The 17,929-nt window shown below is 55.4% G+C and overlaps 8 protein-coding genes across 8 annotated transcripts; 5 read left to right on the top strand and 3 right to left on the bottom strand.

Annotated features, from left to right (window-relative positions):
- Positions 1 to 606: 606 nt before the first annotated feature.
- On the top strand, positions 607 to 2,579 carry ACRALDRAFT_2019715 (uncharacterized protein; the record flags this gene model as incomplete). The annotated part of the gene is made up of 2 exons (XM_071019984.1): positions 607 to 2,330; positions 2,426 to 2,579. The coding sequence occupies 2 exons, from the start codon at positions 607 to 609 to the stop codon at positions 2,577 to 2,579; spliced, it is 1,878 nt and encodes a 625-aa protein (XP_070875092.1).
- Positions 2,580 to 2,679: 100 nt separating this feature from the next.
- Positions 2,680 to 4,493, bottom strand: ACRALDRAFT_2042284 (uncharacterized protein; the record flags this gene model as incomplete). The annotated part of the gene is made up of 2 exons (XM_071021233.1): positions 2,680 to 2,758; positions 2,845 to 4,493. 2 exons carry the CDS (start codon positions 4,491 to 4,493, stop codon positions 2,680 to 2,682), a joined length of 1,728 nt encoding a protein of 575 aa, XP_070875091.1.
- A 95-nt stretch (positions 4,494 to 4,588) lies between these two features.
- On the top strand, positions 4,589 to 5,666 carry ACRALDRAFT_2019713 (uncharacterized protein; the record flags this gene model as incomplete). The annotated part of the gene is made up of 10 exons (XM_071019983.1): positions 4,589 to 4,594; positions 4,621 to 4,701; positions 4,760 to 4,817; positions 4,883 to 4,906; positions 5,015 to 5,048; positions 5,105 to 5,123; positions 5,182 to 5,246; positions 5,355 to 5,378; positions 5,415 to 5,498; positions 5,531 to 5,666. 10 exons carry the CDS (start codon positions 4,589 to 4,591, stop codon positions 5,664 to 5,666), a joined length of 531 nt encoding a protein of 176 aa, XP_070875090.1.
- Positions 5,667 to 6,132: 466 nt separating this feature from the next.
- On the top strand, positions 6,133 to 8,504 carry ACRALDRAFT_2062685 (uncharacterized protein; the record flags this gene model as incomplete). The annotated part of the gene is made up of 2 exons (XM_071022001.1): positions 6,133 to 6,237; positions 6,531 to 8,504. Coding segments are annotated over 2 exons (2,079 nt in total), but the record flags the coding sequence as incomplete, so codon positions are not given.
- A 474-nt stretch (positions 8,505 to 8,978) lies between these two features.
- On the bottom strand, positions 8,979 to 10,443 carry ACRALDRAFT_2105790 (uncharacterized protein; the record flags this gene model as incomplete). The annotated part of the gene is made up of 2 exons (XM_071023267.1): positions 8,979 to 9,947; positions 10,060 to 10,443. 2 exons carry the CDS (start codon positions 10,441 to 10,443, stop codon positions 8,979 to 8,981), a joined length of 1,353 nt encoding a protein of 450 aa, XP_070875088.1.
- Positions 10,444 to 11,197: 754 nt separating this feature from the next.
- ACRALDRAFT_1081926 (uncharacterized protein) lies at positions 11,198 to 12,555 on the top strand. The gene is made up of 2 exons (XM_071019233.1): positions 11,198 to 12,005; positions 12,108 to 12,555. Exons 1-2 carry the CDS (start codon positions 11,396 to 11,398, stop codon positions 12,296 to 12,298), a joined length of 801 nt encoding a protein of 266 aa, XP_070875087.1. The 5' UTR covers positions 11,198 to 11,395; the 3' UTR covers positions 12,299 to 12,555.
- A 1,069-nt stretch (positions 12,556 to 13,624) lies between these two features.
- Positions 13,625 to 15,771, top strand: ACRALDRAFT_1063965 (uncharacterized protein). Its single transcript, XM_071016884.1, has 2 exons — positions 13,625 to 14,186; positions 14,271 to 15,771. Exons 1-2 carry the CDS (start codon positions 13,961 to 13,963, stop codon positions 15,686 to 15,688), a joined length of 1,644 nt encoding a protein of 547 aa, XP_070875086.1. The 5' UTR covers positions 13,625 to 13,960; the 3' UTR covers positions 15,689 to 15,771.
- An 821-nt stretch (positions 15,772 to 16,592) lies between these two features.
- Positions 16,593 to 17,595, bottom strand: ACRALDRAFT_1063967 (uncharacterized protein). The gene has a single exon (XM_071016885.1). The coding sequence runs from the start codon at positions 17,589 to 17,591 to the stop codon at positions 16,674 to 16,676; it is 918 nt and encodes a 305-aa protein (XP_070875085.1). The 5' UTR covers positions 17,592 to 17,595; the 3' UTR covers positions 16,593 to 16,673.
- Between the last annotated feature and the right edge of the window lie 334 nt (positions 17,596 to 17,929).

Raw genomic sequence — 17,929 nt, 5'->3', positions numbered from 1 at the left:
AGGGCGTCTTCTGGAGTAAAGGGAGTTATGTTTTTTTTTTGTAAGACCATACTAGCGAGCGACTCATTTGCACCTTGGGAGTAAAAGGTAGGTAGTCTAGAGCTAATAAAGAGAACTATGATCTTATCTTGAAATAATCGTAAAGGTTACAGCCGTTCTACGAGGTTATTAGGGCTTAATAATGTAACCATACGATTGCATGTTTCTTCAGTGTATACCGAATATACCGTTTCCTAGATTAGTGGCAGCCTAGGCGGGGAGCGTCGATTGAAATGGTGTTATTAGGCTTGCCGTCTATCTGTGTAGTTGAGGATGAGGGCAGTAGTGTAGAGGAAGATTTGATTTCATATTCGTTTGTCCCAGTCCGACTCGGGAACTTGAAGTCTAACAATATTCGTAAGGTTGTGTTCTCTGTTTTGGAGGAGCCCGCCGACAATCCCTTATCGATAAGATAAGCAATATGATAAAGAATTTTTGGGCAATTTTTTTCTGGGTACTTTGGTAGGTACATGGCGCATCCAACACCGCTCCCACCTTCCACACCCTTGGATTTTGTATTCCAATTGCCATTCATTGGTTCCTTCTTTCGTGTAGATAGATACCACAATGGCGGCGACGAAGCGTCTGGTATCCGACAGCGACGCTGGTGGTGACCTTGCGGGACCCAGCAAGAAGCAGAAAATCGCAAAGGCTTCCTCGAGCGAGAAGGGCGACGGTGTTACTGTCACGAGCGTAGACAAGAAACAGAAGAAGAAGGAGAAGAAAGAGAAGAAAATCAAGAAGGAGAAGGAAGATGGGGAAGGAGATGTGAAGGATCAAGAGGAGAGGAGAAAGCAGAAAGAGGAAAAGAAGAGGAGAAAAGAGGCGAAGCGCGAGAAGAAAAGACAGGAGGAAGAAAGGGAAAAGCAAGCTCAGCAAACTCTTCCCGATGATACTCCTATGACCAACACAGAAGAACAGCCCGAGAAGGACGTTTCGGAGGAGAAGAAGGACAAAAAGGAGAAGAAGAAGAAGTCGAAGAAGGACAAGAGCGAGAAGCGCAAGGCGACAGCCCCTCAGGAGAATGGAGGTCACGCCAAAGATTCTCCAGCACACACCGGCACTTACGAACAAACAGCATCTCTATCTGCGCTTCCCCAGTCCGACATCGACGCTTTCCTAGCCGAGAAGAACATCTCCATCGACGATCCCAAGGACAAGTCTCCGTCTCTTCGTCCAATCCTGGGCTTCGAGCACCTTCCGTCTACCGATCTGCTTCGCAAGTCTCCCTTCGCGGCGTACAAGACTCCGACACCGATCCAGTCTGCATCGTGGCCCTTCACCCTGTCGGGGCGCGATGCCATTGGCGTTGCGGAGACCGGCTCCGGCAAGACCATGGCCTTTGCGCTCCCCTGCATCGAGACCATTCTTCAGATCAAGAATCGCTCCATCAAAGCCGTCGTCGTCTCCCCGACCCGCGAACTGGCCATGCAAACCCACGAGCAGACCACCCAGCTCGCGTCTCTCGTGGGTCTCAAGTGCGTGTGCATCTACGGCGGCGCCTCCAAGGATGAGCAGCGCGCCGCCCTCCGGAGGGGAGCCGACATCATCGTCGCGACGCCGGGGCGGCTCCGGGATTTCATGTCCGACGGTACCATCTCCCTGGCTGACGCCCGTTTCGCCGTCCTAGACGAGGCCGACCGCATGCTCGACACGGGGTTCGAGGAGGACATCAAGGACATCCTCGGTTCCATGGCGCCTCGCGAGACCCGCCAGACGCTCATGTTCACGGCAACCTGGCCCGCGTCCGTGCGAACGCTGGCCGCCACGTTCATGATCGACCCGGTCAAGATCACCATCGGGTCTAGCGGCAAGGAGAACGCGAGCGGCGCCGTGGAGCTGCAGGCCAACACGCGGATCACGCAGCGTGTGGAGGTCATGGACTCGCGCGCCAAGGAACAGCGTCTCCTGCAGATTCTGAAGCAGTACCAGCACGGCGCGGCCAAGGACGACCGTATCTTGGTCTTCTGCCTGTACAAGAAGGAAGCTACTCGCGTTGAGAATCTCCTGCACCAGCGCGGCATCAGGGTGTGCGGCATCCATGGCGACCTGAGACAGGACCAGAGAACCAGGAGTCTTGAGGCGTTCAAGTCGGGTGCGACGCCCGTGCTGGTTGCCACGGATGTGGCGGCGCGAGGATTGGACATCCCCGAGGTCAAGTTGGTCGTCAACGTCACGTTCCCGTTGACCATTGAGGATTATGTCCACCGCATCGGCCGGACGGGTCGGGCGGGCAAGACGGGCGAAGCCATCACTTTCTTCACGCAACAAGACAAGCCGCATTCTGGCTCGTAAGTAGTCTCCTTCTTTTTTTTTTTCCCGTTTTTCCTTTCCCGTTGCGATCCCACGAATGCATCAGGTGCTAACATGCCTCTCCCTTATGTAGGTTGATCAACATACTCAAAGGTGCGAACCAGCCCGTGCCGGATGAGCTGTTCAAGTTTGGTACAACTGTCAAGAAGAAGGCACATGACACATATGGCGCGTTCTTCAAAGACGTGGACATGACGAAGAAGGCTACGAAAATCGTTTTCGATTGATGATGAGGGTATCAAAAGGGTCAACAGAAAGGGGTTAGAGCTTATATGGCCGTCAAGTCTATATGCCATGGGCCTTAACAACTCATCGCCTCGGCGCAAATCATGGTGCCCTCCCCCTTCTGGCATATCTTCTGGCATATCCGTAGCATTGGAGGATGATTTGGCGTTCGCCGAGTAGTCTTGTGGACTTGTGTCAGTTGAAATGCGTTTCATGTCGTATATAGAAGATGCAAAGGAAAAACAGGGAGCTGTGGATGTCACGTACACAAGAAGAACGAATGGAACGGCCGCCGCCGCCACCTTCACAACGTCTCCTAAGCCACCGGCGCTCGCAGAAGTGACACCCGTGATAGTTCTAATGAGCTGTGGTGCAACAAACATGACCACAGCACCTATCGAAGAGGGCCGTAGCGATGACACGGAAAAAGATACATTCTGCTCGGCGAAGGAGGAGCGGATAAAGGCCAGGCTCCAGATGATGCGACATGCCATGTTGATGCAGTTGGCGTAAACGAGGCCGGCGGCGCCAAGACCAAGTATGCGGAGGAAGAGGAAGCCGGAAGCGGCAAAGGCGAGGGAGAAGACGCCCATCCAGGCGGATTGGCGATGAACTTGGGCCTCGGAGGCGACCGAGGCGACGAAGGCCTCGGTGACACCGTTGAGTGCGAGCAGAGGGATGTAATAGCAATACGTGGCGAGGACGTCGCCGGCGCCTTCGCTGGCCCAGCGACGGCCGGCGACCAGGGCGAGTAGGGGAGGGGCGGCGACGGGCCCAACGCTGATGATGATGGTGGAAAGGAGGACGTAGAGCTTGAGCAGGATGTGAAGATGTTCGGCGGCTGTGACCGTCGCCTCTTTCGATGGTGAGGCAAGAGAGGATTTAGCGTTGTTGGAGTTTGCTCTGCCCTCCTCCTTGACTTCTTCCTCCTGCGGGGAGAGGAGACGGCTGAAGTACGAGCGGCTGCTTTCCTCAATGGGCTGGAAGACGAGACGCGCCAACAGGCCTCCGTAATTGTTGGCGAGGGCATAGACGCCCTGGGCCTGCGGGGTCGAGAGGATAGAGACGAGAAAGGTATCGCCCTGGGTCAGAACGTGCTTGACGAAGCTCTGGGCCATCATGCTGGAGGCGAGGCTGACGGTGGGACGGTAGAAACAGGACCAGAGGTAGTCCTGGCCTGCCGTGTTGAGGCTAGTCAGCTTCCGGGGCAGTAATGAGAAGCTGTCGGCGGAGGCGAGGCCGGCGCCGACCCATAGGTAGACGGAAAGGAGGCACAGGCCGTAAGCCAACTGGCCGAGGGCAAAGGGGAGAGGGCCCAGGTCGAGGCCGGCACGGGAGGCGACCACGGCGCTGCCAAGCGCGACGACGCAGCGTAGAAAGGTGGCAAGGGATTCGGCGGTGGCGCGCGGGCCGAATTGCAAGCGGACCTGCAAGAGGACGAAGACGGGCTCGGAGAGGAGTTCCAGGATGGCGGCGACGGCGTAGATGCGGAGCGAGAGAAGAAGATATGGGGTCGATGCCAGGATGGAGTCGTCAGCTGACGAGAGGTACAGAGCGGCAAGGGCGGGAGCGACGATGGCGCCGAGGAGGACGGCCAGATAGCCCAGGTTGACGACGGCCTGATAACTCGTCCCGGCGCCGTGTCTGGCGCCTGGTGCAGCGGAAGTGGTCGTCTTCTGGCGCTGGACGGCGACGCGCAGGCTCTCCCTGGCGAAGAAGAGGACGGAGAGGTAGTACACCTCGAGTTGGGCGGACAGGCCCAGGAGAGCTGCGGTCAGATAGCGGAGGAGGAGCTGGTTGGCGATGAAAGTCACGGCGCGGGAGGCAATCTGGAGAGAGATGAGAAGCGAGGCACCCTGGACGGCCGCCTTTTCCGTTCCTCTGCTGGGAGAGGAGCTTGAAGAAGAGTGAGGCATCATCGAGGGTGGTTCATCGTCTTGCTTTTCGCCGAGGTTGGATTGGGCTCCCAGGGAGTCGTTCATCCTCGTCTGAGGTCTCGATGGTTGTTAGGATGAGGGTGTGACGTTGTGGTCCACTGACCAGGCGTCCGTCCTAATCCTAGCCGATTCGACACTCGAGCTGGATGACGTGGTGACTCGCATGAAGAGGACACCAGGCAGGCGGGTGGGCAGTTTGCTTCCAATATGAAAGGTAATCAGGAAGATGTGTGTGATGCTGTCAGTGCGGCCGTGAGGTACCTAGTATGTACATGACTTCGACGTTCAGCAGTGTCCAGGCAAGTACGACCCACTCTTAAGTAATTACATGGGAATACTTAGAAAATTCTGTGGTTGGTTGACTGTAGGTACATATACTTTCAACGACTTGCGTCAAGATACTCCCATCAGATATATTCATTATTCCAAGCGATAAGCAACCCTGATTCACCAACTACCTATCCAAAGCAAGACTTTATAGCACATTGTTGCTAGGGGAGTGCCGGTAAAGTATTTACTGAGAAATCATACGATGTGTGTCTGCCTGCTGGTTGATAAAGTGGGCGGCAGTGAATTCAACAAGTGACAAGTAAACTGCCCCACCAACGCGTGCCAACGCGTTTTCTATCTTCAACAACACAACCCCTTCAACTCTCGAAATGCATAGAAGAGGAATATGCCTCCTGTTACGCCGCGCCTTGAGCGCAGCCCTTATGAACGGACGCTAATATAGTAAGATTTTTTTTTCCCCTCGTAGTCTTCTAAAGTAAAGATTCGTAAAAAAATATTGTATTTAAACTTAATGGTTCTCTTACGCGGTCAGATCGGTGCATGTTAAAGTGGGGGTGATTACTTGTCACTGCTGTGGGTTCTTGATTTTTGGGTGTCGTTACTAATTAGCGCCGCGGGTGCCTGGATTCATTCGCTCATAGGCAAGATTGGAAAGGCACGAGGCAAGCACACTGCAAACGGCCCGGCGAACCAGTTCTCAACGTACGAAGTACCTTTTAGACTAGGTACAACGTACATGTACATATGTGCACTGCATTGATCCTTCCTTCCATCCTCTCTTCCCCTCTCGTCCTGCTCCCATGTGCTCTCTTCCTCTCTCACCTCGTCGCCCATAATTACATTTCTTTCATCTCACGATGATCGATTCCCCTCGTCCTTTATCCCACCCAAACACCTAATATGCCTACATGATTCCGCTCCTCTCCCCAGCCTCGGATCACCTGCAGCCCCACCTCTTTCTTGGTCGGTGGCAGGGATCCCTGTCTCACCTGCAAATCGCAGGTCCAACTCCACCGAGTCGAGTCGCGCGAGTCGTGATAAGGATCCCCAACCACAGACGAGCCTTGTGTGAAATACCATCTTCACACCGACAAAGAAAACCGCCCTACGTCGAACCGAGCTCGACCCCCTTGCGAGCTATTCCAGCCCGGGTTCCGTCAAAATTTTCGCGAGACAGACAGCATGATACACCCTACGAAACCACCTTTCTGCTCGTCGTGTCGATAACGGACATCCCACTATGGCCATACCTCGTCCTCACGGTCATACGTTGGCTGATCTCCTTCCGCCAGCGACCGCCAGCAACCCTCTCCTCCCACCGCCTCCTCTCCGATGCTGCTGCGGACGCGATGAGTGCGTCTTTCTTCACCACAACCAATCCATCCTTGATAGCGTTGAAAGAGATGTCCATACCGCCGCTAAACTTGGCCAGGTATGTTGCCCTTCAGCCGCCCATCTTGCATTCCAGTTGTCTCCTTTTTCTTTTGTCCCAAGCCGCAGATAGCATTCCTCGAGGAAGCCCCGTCGAGAGTCGTTGGAACAAAGACAACGGTGCTTCTCCTTGTCCTTCGCGTTTTCTTGGGCGTCTTTTGCTTCCACCGTTTTCAATCGAGAGACAACACTTGACGCTCCTTCCATGACCCCCCTCGTGGTGCATCATATCCCGGCCTCATCCTACGGTTTCAAGTGCTCGCCATGACAAACTCGCTGATTTTCTCCTTGCAGGCGCTCCTCGCCCGCCACGAGGCGTATATGGCCGATGCCGAGCGTGATCATAACGACCTGACGGCCCGGATCGAGCAGCTCGAGATGGATAAGCGTGAACTGCAAGCCGAAAACATACGCACCGTCGAGGAGAACCGCGCCTTGCTGGATCAGCTGGAAGCCCTGAATACGACTGTACACAACTCCGATATCCGCATCCAGACCCTCGAAGCCACCTTATTGTCCTCCCAGCAGGCCGTCCGCCGGCTCGAAGGTGCCGCTTCGCGTGCCGAAGAACTGGAGCGCCATGTCGCTATGCTCGAACGGGAACAGGTCCAACTGCAGAACAATCTGATCACCACAGAATCCGAAGCCGTCTCGGCCATGCAGCGCTGGAAAAGGGCGGAACGAGGCATCTCCGAGCTGCAGAGCCAACTGGAACGCATGGAGAAGGAAACCAAGGACGAAAGGGAACGCCACGTCGAGGCCATGGATCGCATGGAGCGCCAGCGTCAGAGGGAGCTGGAACTCAACACCGCTGCCGGCCGGCTGAAGGGTGCCGCAGCCGCCAAGTCCCTTGACAAGGGCAAGAGTGGCGGCAGTGTCGTGTCCCACTTCCTTAGGGACCTGTTACAAGACAACGCGAATCTGCAGCTGGGCATGGCCGAGCTGCGCGAGATGCTGAACAATTCTAATGACGAGATCCAGGCACTGCGTTATCAGCTCATGCACCACCAACCTGTCGCCGACGAAGAAGTCTCCTCCAGCGCCGTATCCAACCTCCGCACCGAACTCCAGCCATCGCAGCAGCATGACGACTACTACGATGGCTTGCCGACGACGAGACTGTCCCAAGCGTTCCATATTCACCACCACTACCATGTCGCCCAGAGACCCGAGCCGCGGAAGCCGAGAAAGAAGCGCGGACAACTCACATCCAGCACCAGGTTCAGTCTCCCTGGAACATCCACTCCTCCCATTGTATCTCATTCCCACCGCGATTCGACCTCCACCCTTCCGCGGCCGCCATCTACCAGATGGTCATTCCTTTCCGATCAGCCGTCCGATCGTGCCGCTTCTTCCGTGCCGAGTTCGCCGCCCTCGGCCCATGGGTACTCGGTGTTTGACAGATTCCCAGACACCGACATGCCTAGTTCCCCTCCGACCAGCATCGATCCCATGTCGCCGACTTTTATTAGGAGAGGCCATGCCAAGCGTCCGTCTGAAGTGTCAAACAGGAGCGTGTCGTTGCCGAGTCACTTCATGCCAGCACCTCAGCTCCCGTCGCTGGATTCTTCTCTCCAGCCAGAGACACCCGAGCCCATCGCGGAAGAGGCCCACGAGGATGCAACCGACACCGACGTGGTGGAAATTCAACCCCCGGCGGATGAGTCGCAGGCAGAAGAAGAGCAGACGGAAGAAGAGCAGGGGTTACCGCCAGAGCTCGATGTTCCATCAGGACCGCGTCTTCTCCATCGCGTCTACTCGCACGAATCCATCATGTCACTCGCTGGCGGCCTGGACATTCATACTCTCAAGGCTCGGCCCAGCCAGCTCACACTCCGTCCCCTGGGCGGCGCGGAGGCCGTCTTTACAGGCGTCACCGCATCATCTACCATAACCCGCGTAACCACGAAGCGAAGTACGGCTGTGCTCCGCGACAGCCTCGCCACATTCCCTGCACCTTCAACGCCGGCCAGGAGCTTATCACCGGCGAGCACCACGGCCGATTCGTCGGGCAAGCTGGGACGCTGGGTCAGTTGGCGGCCGTGGCGGGGTGGAGGCAGTCCGAGCAATGCGAGTGGTACTTTGCCTCCTTCGACCACCAAGTCCGACAAGGAGAACAAGGAATTGCCCCGCGCCCCGGGGATCAACCAGCCCGGCGCGATCCCAGGTTTACAAGACTATCTGGCCTCTCACCAAGGGCCTCTTCCAAGTAAAGTGCTGCCCGACGTGGTGGATATCGACGCGCTGCGCGAAAGCCTAGAACAGTGAAACAGACAACCCAAACCGAAAAGTCGAGAGGCAACAGCGCGCATGGCATGTTTCCCAACAAACGATATTTCCGTACTTATTTCCTTTGTTTATTTTTCGTTCATTTATTTTATCCCTTATAATCTCCCTTTCCCTCATCTGTTTCCATCTTATATTTGATCCAGACTTTTGGCGTTTGACGGGTCTTGGGAATGATATCTTGGGAGGCCTCGAAATCGGGAGATACCCTTTACCATCGTTGCATTTTCTCTTTCGATTTACAATGCATTTCATATCGGAGCGAGTGGGTTGGATGTCACACTTGTCTTTTCAGCATTACAACAACTTGGGCATTTCGCCCGGCCATGACCATTGAATCTTTATTTACCCTTTTCATATCATTCATCAATCCACGGATATGAACATATATCATGTCATTTTGGTATCTCAACAGAATCATTGCGCGGCCAGTCTCCATCATAACGCAGCGATAACTCAGTATTTGGTCAAGACAGGAGTACCTTCGGCCCTGGGGAACGACCACTTTGTCTCGACGAAAATCTTCTGCATGGCGTCCTCCCGCCGATCGAACTTGGTATACACCTTGTCCATGTCCTCGAGCCGAACGCGGTGCGAGAGCATTTGGTAGACGTCCAACTCGCCCTTCTCAAGCTTGGAGCGCAGCTCCTCCCAGTACTTGTGCACGGGCGCCTGGCCGTTGCCGATCAGGCGGATGCCGCGCTCCATGAGGGAACCGATGTTGAAGTGATTGGTATACCCTACATAGGCGCCGGTGACACCGCAGCGGCCGAAGTTGCGCACGCCCTCAATCATCTCGTTGAGAATCTCGCTCGTGTCCGTCTCGGCGCCCAGCTGCATCTCGATCCAGTGGAGCCAACCCTTGGCGTACTCGCCGGCCACGCACTCGATGGCGACGTCGGGCCCGCGGCCCTCGGTCAGCTGCTTGAGCCTGGTCACGACCGTGTCGCGGTTCGTCACGCCGTGGGAGAGCTGCTTATAGTCGACCAGGACCAGCTTGTCCTTGTGCGCCGCGGGCCACCTCGAGGAGACGAAGCTCAGCCTCGGCTCCGTATCAACGAAGATGACCTGCTTGGCGCCCTCGCCCAGGGCGAAGTAGCCGGCCATCTGGCCGATGGGGCCGGCGCCGAAGACGGCGACCGAATCGCCCTCGTAGACGGCCGTGTCCTTTACGGCATTGTAGGCCGTGGGGAGCACGTCGGACAGGTACAGGGCCTGCTCATCGGGGACGTTGTCCGGGATCTCGAGGAGGTTCACGTCGCCCAGGGGCACGCGGACATACTCGGCCTGGCCGCCGGCAAAGCCGCCGGTGAAGTGGCTGTAACCCAACATGCCAGCTGTTTGCGTCCCGTAAAGGGACTTGGCTTGGGTGTTGGAGTTTGTCTTTTCGCATTGCGACGAGAGCTTCTGCCGGCAGTAGAAACACTGATGGACACGATGTCAGTATGGTGCGTCAAGACGTCAAAACGCCATGGTAAAATGAGAAAGGGGTCGGTCGGATGGACAAGGGGTAACCAAGTGGACTGGGGAAACTGACATCTCCGCAAGCAATCTGGAACGAAGCGACATAGCGACCGCCCTTCTTGATTCCCTTTACTCCGGGCCCGACCTCGTCCACAACGCCGCAGAATTCATGTCCCATGATATCGCCCTTGGCCATCTGGAGAATGGATCCGTGGAATAGATGCAAGTCGGAGCCGCAGATGGTGGTGCCGGTGACGCGGAGAATGACGTCGCGGTCCTCCAGGATCTTGGGGCGCGGGGTGTCGACGACTTGCACGGTGTTTTTGCCCTGCCAGACGAGGGCCTTCATGGTTTGCGACGCATCCCCGGTCTTGGCGTAGTTTGAGACATCCTGGGCTGTGATGGCGTCGCCTTGGTGTCCTGTGGCTTGTTCCACGGCGTGGGCTGCTTGTGACATGGCCATGGCAGGAGATGTGGGGGGTTGCGAGAGTTTAGTTCAGCTTGTTGATACTTACTTGGATGCGTATAGGTCTGTCGGTTATGAAATAGAATGTAAATTGCCCTTTACTTGATGTGCCCCGGACAGCAGATATAAGGATAGATTTACACGCATCACGCAGGTCGTCCCATTTCAATGGCGCCCACTGACCCAATGGGAACGACGTCATGGGCTGCACATGTCGGGGAGAACGGATGACGGTTCTGGGGCGTCATTATCCAGTTCACACCTAAGCTCGGTATAATATTCGAGGTGCCAAAGCCGATATTTGACGACGTCGAGACGTCATGCGACACGAGGCGCCGCAGTGTACCGTACCCGTTTGAACCATTTCCAACGTCGGCGGTTCATTTTCACCGTTCATGACGTTCAGCTTATCTTATCTGCCCACGTAACGAAGGTACCTTTACTGTACTTGCGACGGAACCTCGATAATCGATAACGGCACGTGTGAGGGGATGGCTGACATAATGCGGGGTTGGGCGTCAGGGGCATGGTGGGGAACCCCTGCAAGACCCTCAGGACAAGTGTCACACAGACCGCATCCTGTTACGGAATTATTTGCCTTGAGCCGACTTTTGACCTTCTCCAATCCGATCGAATCTGGCAATGCGGAAGAAGTGTCCGCAAAGGACAACGAGGCACTTCCAGCGTCCGCACACAATGGAGCCGCCATATATCAATGGCGGAGCCGAGTGGAATGCTCGAGCGCGAAGCCATTGGAATCCTTTTCTCCCTCTCCCCTTCCCCTAAACATCTTTTATTTCTCTCGCCCCCCATTTCACACACTCCCCCTTCTCGTAGAGAAGAGCTTCCCGTTGAGGATTGGCAGTGTCGTTACCGCTTCTTCACTCATCGTTTTTCGTCTCTTCTTCTCGCCTTTTTTTCTCCTTCGCATAAGCCAGCAGCCATGAAGTTCCAGGCGGCCACCATCCTCCTCTCGGCCCTGAGTGCCATGCCGGCTGCGGCGCAAAACGCCAACCCGCGCGCCCCCAACCCGCTGGACCAGGCCAAGGCCACGATCGTGGAGAGCTTCAAGTGGCGGGACCCGTTCACATCCCAGACGACGGACAACTTCGACGCCGCTTGCGAGGTGACCAAGGTGTTCACGGCGGAGCAGTACACGCTGCACCAGCTGTACGACAAGCAGCCGCTGGGCCTGTGGTCATACGTCGAGGGCCTGAAGGACTTCTTCACGGAGCGGGAGTACCCCGGCGGGTTCTCCGGGCTGGACCGCCACGGCTGGGACCGCAACGTTCTCCTCATGCACTACGACACCGTGCCGATCCAGGTGCGCGAGTGGATCGAGGAGCAGACCCGTACCGAGAGCGAGCACTATGGCCTCTTCGCCACCTTCAAGAAGCCCGAGGACAAGCACCAAAAGGTCACCGAGCAGGTCGCCATTCCCAAGGACGGACCGGTCGACCGCGAGGAGGACAAGGACAAGGTTATCCTCTTCGCCCCGGGTGCGCTGTACGAGATTCTTCCCCTGTTTGTCGCCGAGTCGAGCGACTGCAAAGGTAAGCTTTTGGTTCCCCCAGTTGTCCACTTTTTTTTTTTTTTTTTTCCTTAACCAATTTTACGGTTCTGAATGTTTGCTAACGTCATTTCCCTTTCTTCAGATGAGCTCCTGGATCTTAGCAAGTACACCCCGGAGCCGAAGGACGGGGCCGTCATCGCCTGGCCCATCTCCCACACCCGGCCTAGCGTCAGGGAGAAGCGCCGGGAGATTGAGATCACCATCAAGGCCCAGGTCTTGAAGGAGAAGGAGGGCGGCGCCGAGGAGGCCAAGGAGAGCAAGGACGAGCTGTAAATTTCAGTGTACAACGGGAATGACTTGACGTATTGTCGCATTGGGACAAGTAACCCAGTACATACGAAGTACATACGCAAACAAGGGACGTGGCATCGATATGAGGACGTTTTAAACGAAGGACAAATACTTCCGATATGTTAGGAGTTTTAGGACAGGCATTCACATTATAATATAGAAGGTCATGACTTGAGTCTCATATGTCCATCCAAAGTCGTCCATCCAAAGTCGTCCATCCAATGTCGTCCATCCAATGTCGTCCATCCAATGTCGTCCATCCAATGTCTGAGTGCCGACTGCCTCGTCGAAGGTGATAGATTGCCCAAGTTCAGTTGTCGGTGAGAGACTTGGGGTTACTTGTAAGTTGTCGCTACCTAGGTGATTAATTCCTGTACTCAGTACATGTGCCACGTACCTGGCGTCTCGGCATAGCGAAGTGGGACTGGCTTGCATGAAAGGTGTTCCCCGAGTCCATTTGTCATCCAGTCGTTATACACCCCTGCAGACGATAGATAAACGCCTCATAAATTAACATGCCGAAGCTGTGACCAATTAGTTTATTACAACGTATGTTTCGTCGAAATTTAATGTGAATATTCTCGCGTCATGGGCCAAGGGAATAATACCCAGGGAAGTCCGCTTCTATGTATAATAGGACGGATGAGTTGCTGTTCTATACTGTAGTCACGTACAGCGTAGTGTAAAGAGGTGTCGGACTGTCATATGGAAATTCGGGCCAATGCGATAATTGTGCTGGCGTTCGGGGTATTGAGTAGGCTATCGGCGTGGGTCGTTCGGAATGGCGTTACAGTGTCGGCCAAAGTATTGTGCCCCACATTATACCTACCGACGTTTTCGTAGAATGTTGGCGTTGGGTTTGAATATGAATACCTACGTAACTTTACGAATGCGACATAATGAATCTACTTCGTAAACAACTCTCCCATTATAAGCCTAGGAGTAATATAATATAAATACTATACCCGCGGTTTTTATAGAAGGTACAGTTATATTATATAAGAGAGGGAAATCTCGTTGCGACGCATCAAGTATGTAATCGCTCGACAGTTATATCGAGCATTATAGCACTAATACCAGCATTAAAGTCAGCACTAGCATTGGATTCCTGTGCTTGGAATATAGTGTATGTACAGTGTACCAATACTGCACTTCACAGGGAACGAACTCGAGACTTACCAATACGTTGCAAGTGACTGGCCAAGTGGGGCTCCACTCGTATCGATACGTAACGTCGCGACCAAGCATGTCGTCACTGACGGGACACGGGAGGGTACATCGTACATGGAGCGCGGGAATTGAAGTGGCATCAGATCCTACAAATCCTCCTCCTCCCAATACATCGTACTTTCCCCTCGTTAAGAATATCGCAACACTTTATTGTACCTGCAGAGGTATCTCACCATCCAATCATCCCATACCATCAAGGTCCTTTTCTCCTCCTCCCACTACCCCTCCTTCTGTTCTTCTATCCGGGTGACCTTCTGATCACTTCCCACCTATATTAGGGGCCCATCCAGCGTTTCTCTCGCTCTACCCCCATCTGCCTTTATGCAACCCTTCCGATTTCTCTTCACACCCCCAAGACTCCAACGCCTCGCATTCTCACCACCCAGGAGGGGTTTCTCGTCTAGCTCTCGCGTCATGGCGCCCGCAGAATATAAGATCAAGTTGGTCTCCTCGCTCTCGTCCCTACGCCCGGGAGAGAAGCAGGAGGTCGAGGTGGAGGGCATTGAGGGCGGCAAGGTTCTCCTGGTCAATGCCGGCGGAACCGTCCAAGCCGTCGGTTCCCGATGCACTCACTACGGCGCGCCACTGGTGAAGGGTGTCTTGACCACCACTGGCAGATTGACCTGCCCCTGGCATGGAGGTAACCCACCCTACCGTCCCTCTGGCTTTCTCCTCAAAATAAAAACGACTCGTCCCCGTCGCTGACTTGGCCCACGATCACCAGCCTGCTTCAATGCCAAGACCGGGGATGTCGAGGACGCCCCGGCTCTGGATGCCCTCCCCGTTTTCAAACTCACTGAACGAGACGGCGCCGTGTACGTGACGGGCGAAGAGTCCGCCATCAAGAGTAGCCGACGAAAGCCCAACTTCCAATGCAAGGGTCCGGCTGTAACCGGCGACAAGGTCGTTATCGTGGGAGGCGGTTCGGGTGCCCTCGGAGCAGTCGAAGGCCTTCGCAACGGCGGATTCTCGGGTCCCATCACCATCGTCTCCCGCGAGGGATATCTCCCCATTGACCGTCCCAAGCTTTCCAAAGCCCTTCTTACCGACGTCGAGAAGCTGCAGTGGAGGGACAAGGCCTGGTACGAGAGCGGTTCTGTCGGTTGGGTCGACGGCGAGGTCACCGACGTCGACTTTGCCGGGCGTGTCGTGACCACCGGGGCCGGCGACAAGTACCCCTACGACAAGCTGATCCTCGCCACCGGCGGTACGCCCCGTGCCTTGCCGCTGCAGGGCTTCAAGGTGTTGGGCAATATTTTCACGCTCCGTACCGTCCACGACGCGAAGAAGATTGTCGAAGCCATCGGCGAAAAGGGCAAGAAGATTGTCATTGTGGGCTCTTCGTTCATCGGATTGGAGCTCGCCAACGCCACGGCTAGCGACAACTCGGTCACCGTCATCGGCATGGAGAAGGCCCCGCTGGAGCGCGTCCTGGGCGAGGATGTGGGCAGGGGCCTGCAGAAGGGCCTAGAGGGGAAGGGCATCAAGTTTTACCTTTCGAGCGGCGTCGAGAAGGCCGAGCCTTCGGCTTCCGATCCGTCCAAGGTTGGAGCCGTCCTTCTCAAGGATGGCACCAGGCTCGAGGCCGACCTCGTCATCCTGGGCGTCGGCGTGGCCCCGGCCACGCAGTTCCTGCAGAACAACAATGCCATCCAGCTGGAAGAGGACGGCTCCATCAAGACGGACGAGTATTTCCGCGCCGCCGGTGTCCAAGACGTCTACGCCGTTGGCGACATTGCCACGTTCCCATACCATGGCCCCGGCGGTGACGGCAAGCACACCCGCATCGAGCACTGGAACGTGGCCCAAAACGCCGGCCGCAACGTGGCGGCCCACATCATCGACCCTTCTGTGAAGCCGGAGCATTTCATCCCCGTCTTCTGGTCGGCCCTTACAGGGCAACTGAGGTACTGCGGCAACACGGTCGGTGGCTGGGACGACGTTGTCATCCAGGGGAACGCCGAGGAGGGTTCGTTTGTGGCATACTACTGCAAGGGTGACACGGTGATTGCCATGACCTCGATGGGCCGGGATCCCGCCATGGTGCACTCGGTCGAGTTGATGCGCCTCGGCAAGATGCCCAGCAAGTCGGAGCTGGAGAAGGGCGTGGATGTGCTGACTATTGGCCCGTTGGAGGCTTAGTGTATATATAGATAATCATGGCGATGGCGGCTGTCAGTCAACTCGGCCTCGCCCTAGAACAAATAAGAGACTATTGGGAAGAACCTGGAGCTGTGACTTGCTCTCAACTATGCTGCCAATCCTAGCAGTGACATTGGGAGAGACTAGGAGAAGACAGGACGAGCCTCATCTTAGGCATCATAAGTATCGACTGTCGCGCCGTCTGTACCCTTACCCCGCAACTTTCAGATTCCAGGATACGGCCCTCTCCCTGCATCGTATCATGACATGTCCCGCTTTTTCTACGTGTAATAAACAGCTGTAAGAAAGCTGCCAGAGATAAGATATGACATTTCATGATTGGACTTGCCCACCGCATGTAAACTGGAACGTGTCGGCAGTGGTTGGCTCTCGGTCCCAACTGCATCCCACCTCAGAATCCTATGCAAGGGCACATAACCCCTGGGAATGCATGGCAGAAAGTGAGAATAGCGGCATCCGGACCGGGCCGTGAAGTGGGGACAAACGGGACGAGACGAGACGTACGTTGGGACGGAGCCCAGGGGACGTGGTGGGCCGTGGGCAGCCGCGGTTTTCCGAACCAGCCTGACTACCCCTAAGTCCCAGGTGGCACAAAAGAGGCGACTTGCAAGTATGATTATAGGACAGTAAGCTATTTGACTACCAAGTCCCCTCTTCGGACTCGTTCGGTGCCAATATTCCTTCACTCCACTGTCTGCAGGCAAGGTTATCTGACTATCCCAAGTCCGCATCAAGATTGTAGCCAACCCACAACCACAACAACAGCAGGACCTTCTAGATATATACGGTACATATATAACGGCCGCGTCGATCTGATCAGGGCAATGTACGGTCTTGATAGACAGATAGTAGTGGCTGCAGCTCGGAACGTCTAGACAGAATTCGAGGTAGGATGATGCCAATGCGCTGATAGTGCGTTGATATTAGACATTATCTATTAAATACAAGTACTCTACAGGTCTTTCTAGTAAATCTCGGGCCCGTCGGGTGGACCCAAAGAGAACCCAAGGATTTGCTCCGAAACCATGGTCTCCTGATATGGCTCTTCTCTTGTCAAATCCTCCACTTTGATACTGGTGTGGTGGGTTACCTTGTGCCTTTTCTTGCGCCTGATATCTTCAATAGCAGCACTGAGGTCCTTGTCAACCTGCATTACTCTTCGCACCGCCGCCCCCACCCGACCTCCCCCACGCCAAATTGCAGGAGCCTGCTCAGGGAATACAAACCAACATTCCTCGAGGTTGTGATCTGTAAAGCCGCAGGCTATGCACTTGGCCGTTTCTTCGGCATCATGTTTCCTTTTTCGGCGGTTGATTTTCTGACGGGCGCCATTCCGCCCGCCATGGTTTGGTGGTGCGGCCGGGCTATCGTGCCCCTCCTCTTCTGCCTCGCCGACAGAATAATGACCTATACGACGAGGCCTAGCCGCCTGCTCCCCTTCTCGCGAGGCAATCGTCAACCCCACACTGCGCTCCGCATCGGCTGCCAAGTCACGGGGGCATATCTCGCCAGCCTCGATCCCACGTATATCCCGCAGCTCAGCTAATTCCACCCAGAGACTGTAGACGGGGCGCAGGGCGTTGAACAAGTCGGCAGCCCACTCGAGCGGCCGGGCGATATATCCTAGGTCGTTACATTTCCTTAGTAGGAGCCGCCACTGCCGCACCCAGGAGGCTACTTTCTCGAGGGTAGTCGGAGGGCTAGACACGTGACGACGGTAGTTATTGAGGCTATCCAGCGAGCGGTGGGTGAGGTGGGCGTCGGCTTCAGCCTTGACGGCGGCATAAATATCCTGGACGGAGGCGTCCCCCAGAAAAAGGTCCTCACGCCTGGCGGGGGCGATTGAAGTAGTGATCCAGGAGAGCAGGGCCGACATGCTCATCTGATATTTGTCATACGTCGCCTGCTCTCGGACCCAGACATCGACATCAAGTGTATAGGCAGATCTCCCTTCGCTGGTGAGATCCATGGCGTTTTTGGGGACATCGATGCCTTCGGCGACAGGGTAGTTGGAGAGGGCCGGTACGGCGATCGCTGTAGGCGGAGGCAGGGGGTTGTCAGGCCGAATATAGTTCCACATGCCTGTCAACGCGACCTTGCTTTCAAACAGGCGATTCCATTCATCCCAGTCCTTATAGCTGGTGTAGATAACCTCGGTGGTAGGCATTGTGAGCGTAGGCTGCAAGTTGGTTTGGACAGTTAAAAGGTCGCTGCATGAAC

The sequence above is a fragment of the Sodiomyces alcalophilus genome (assembly GCF_042370955.1).
Source record: "Sodiomyces alcalophilus JCM 7366 unplaced genomic scaffold ACRALscaffold_4, whole genome shotgun sequence".
In the NCBI taxonomy this organism is placed as follows: Eukaryota; Fungi; Ascomycota; class Sordariomycetes; order Glomerellales; family Plectosphaerellaceae; genus Sodiomyces; species Sodiomyces alcalophilus.
The sequence above is the reverse complement of the archived record's forward strand: the minus strand, read 5'-3'. Positions and strand labels throughout refer to the sequence as shown.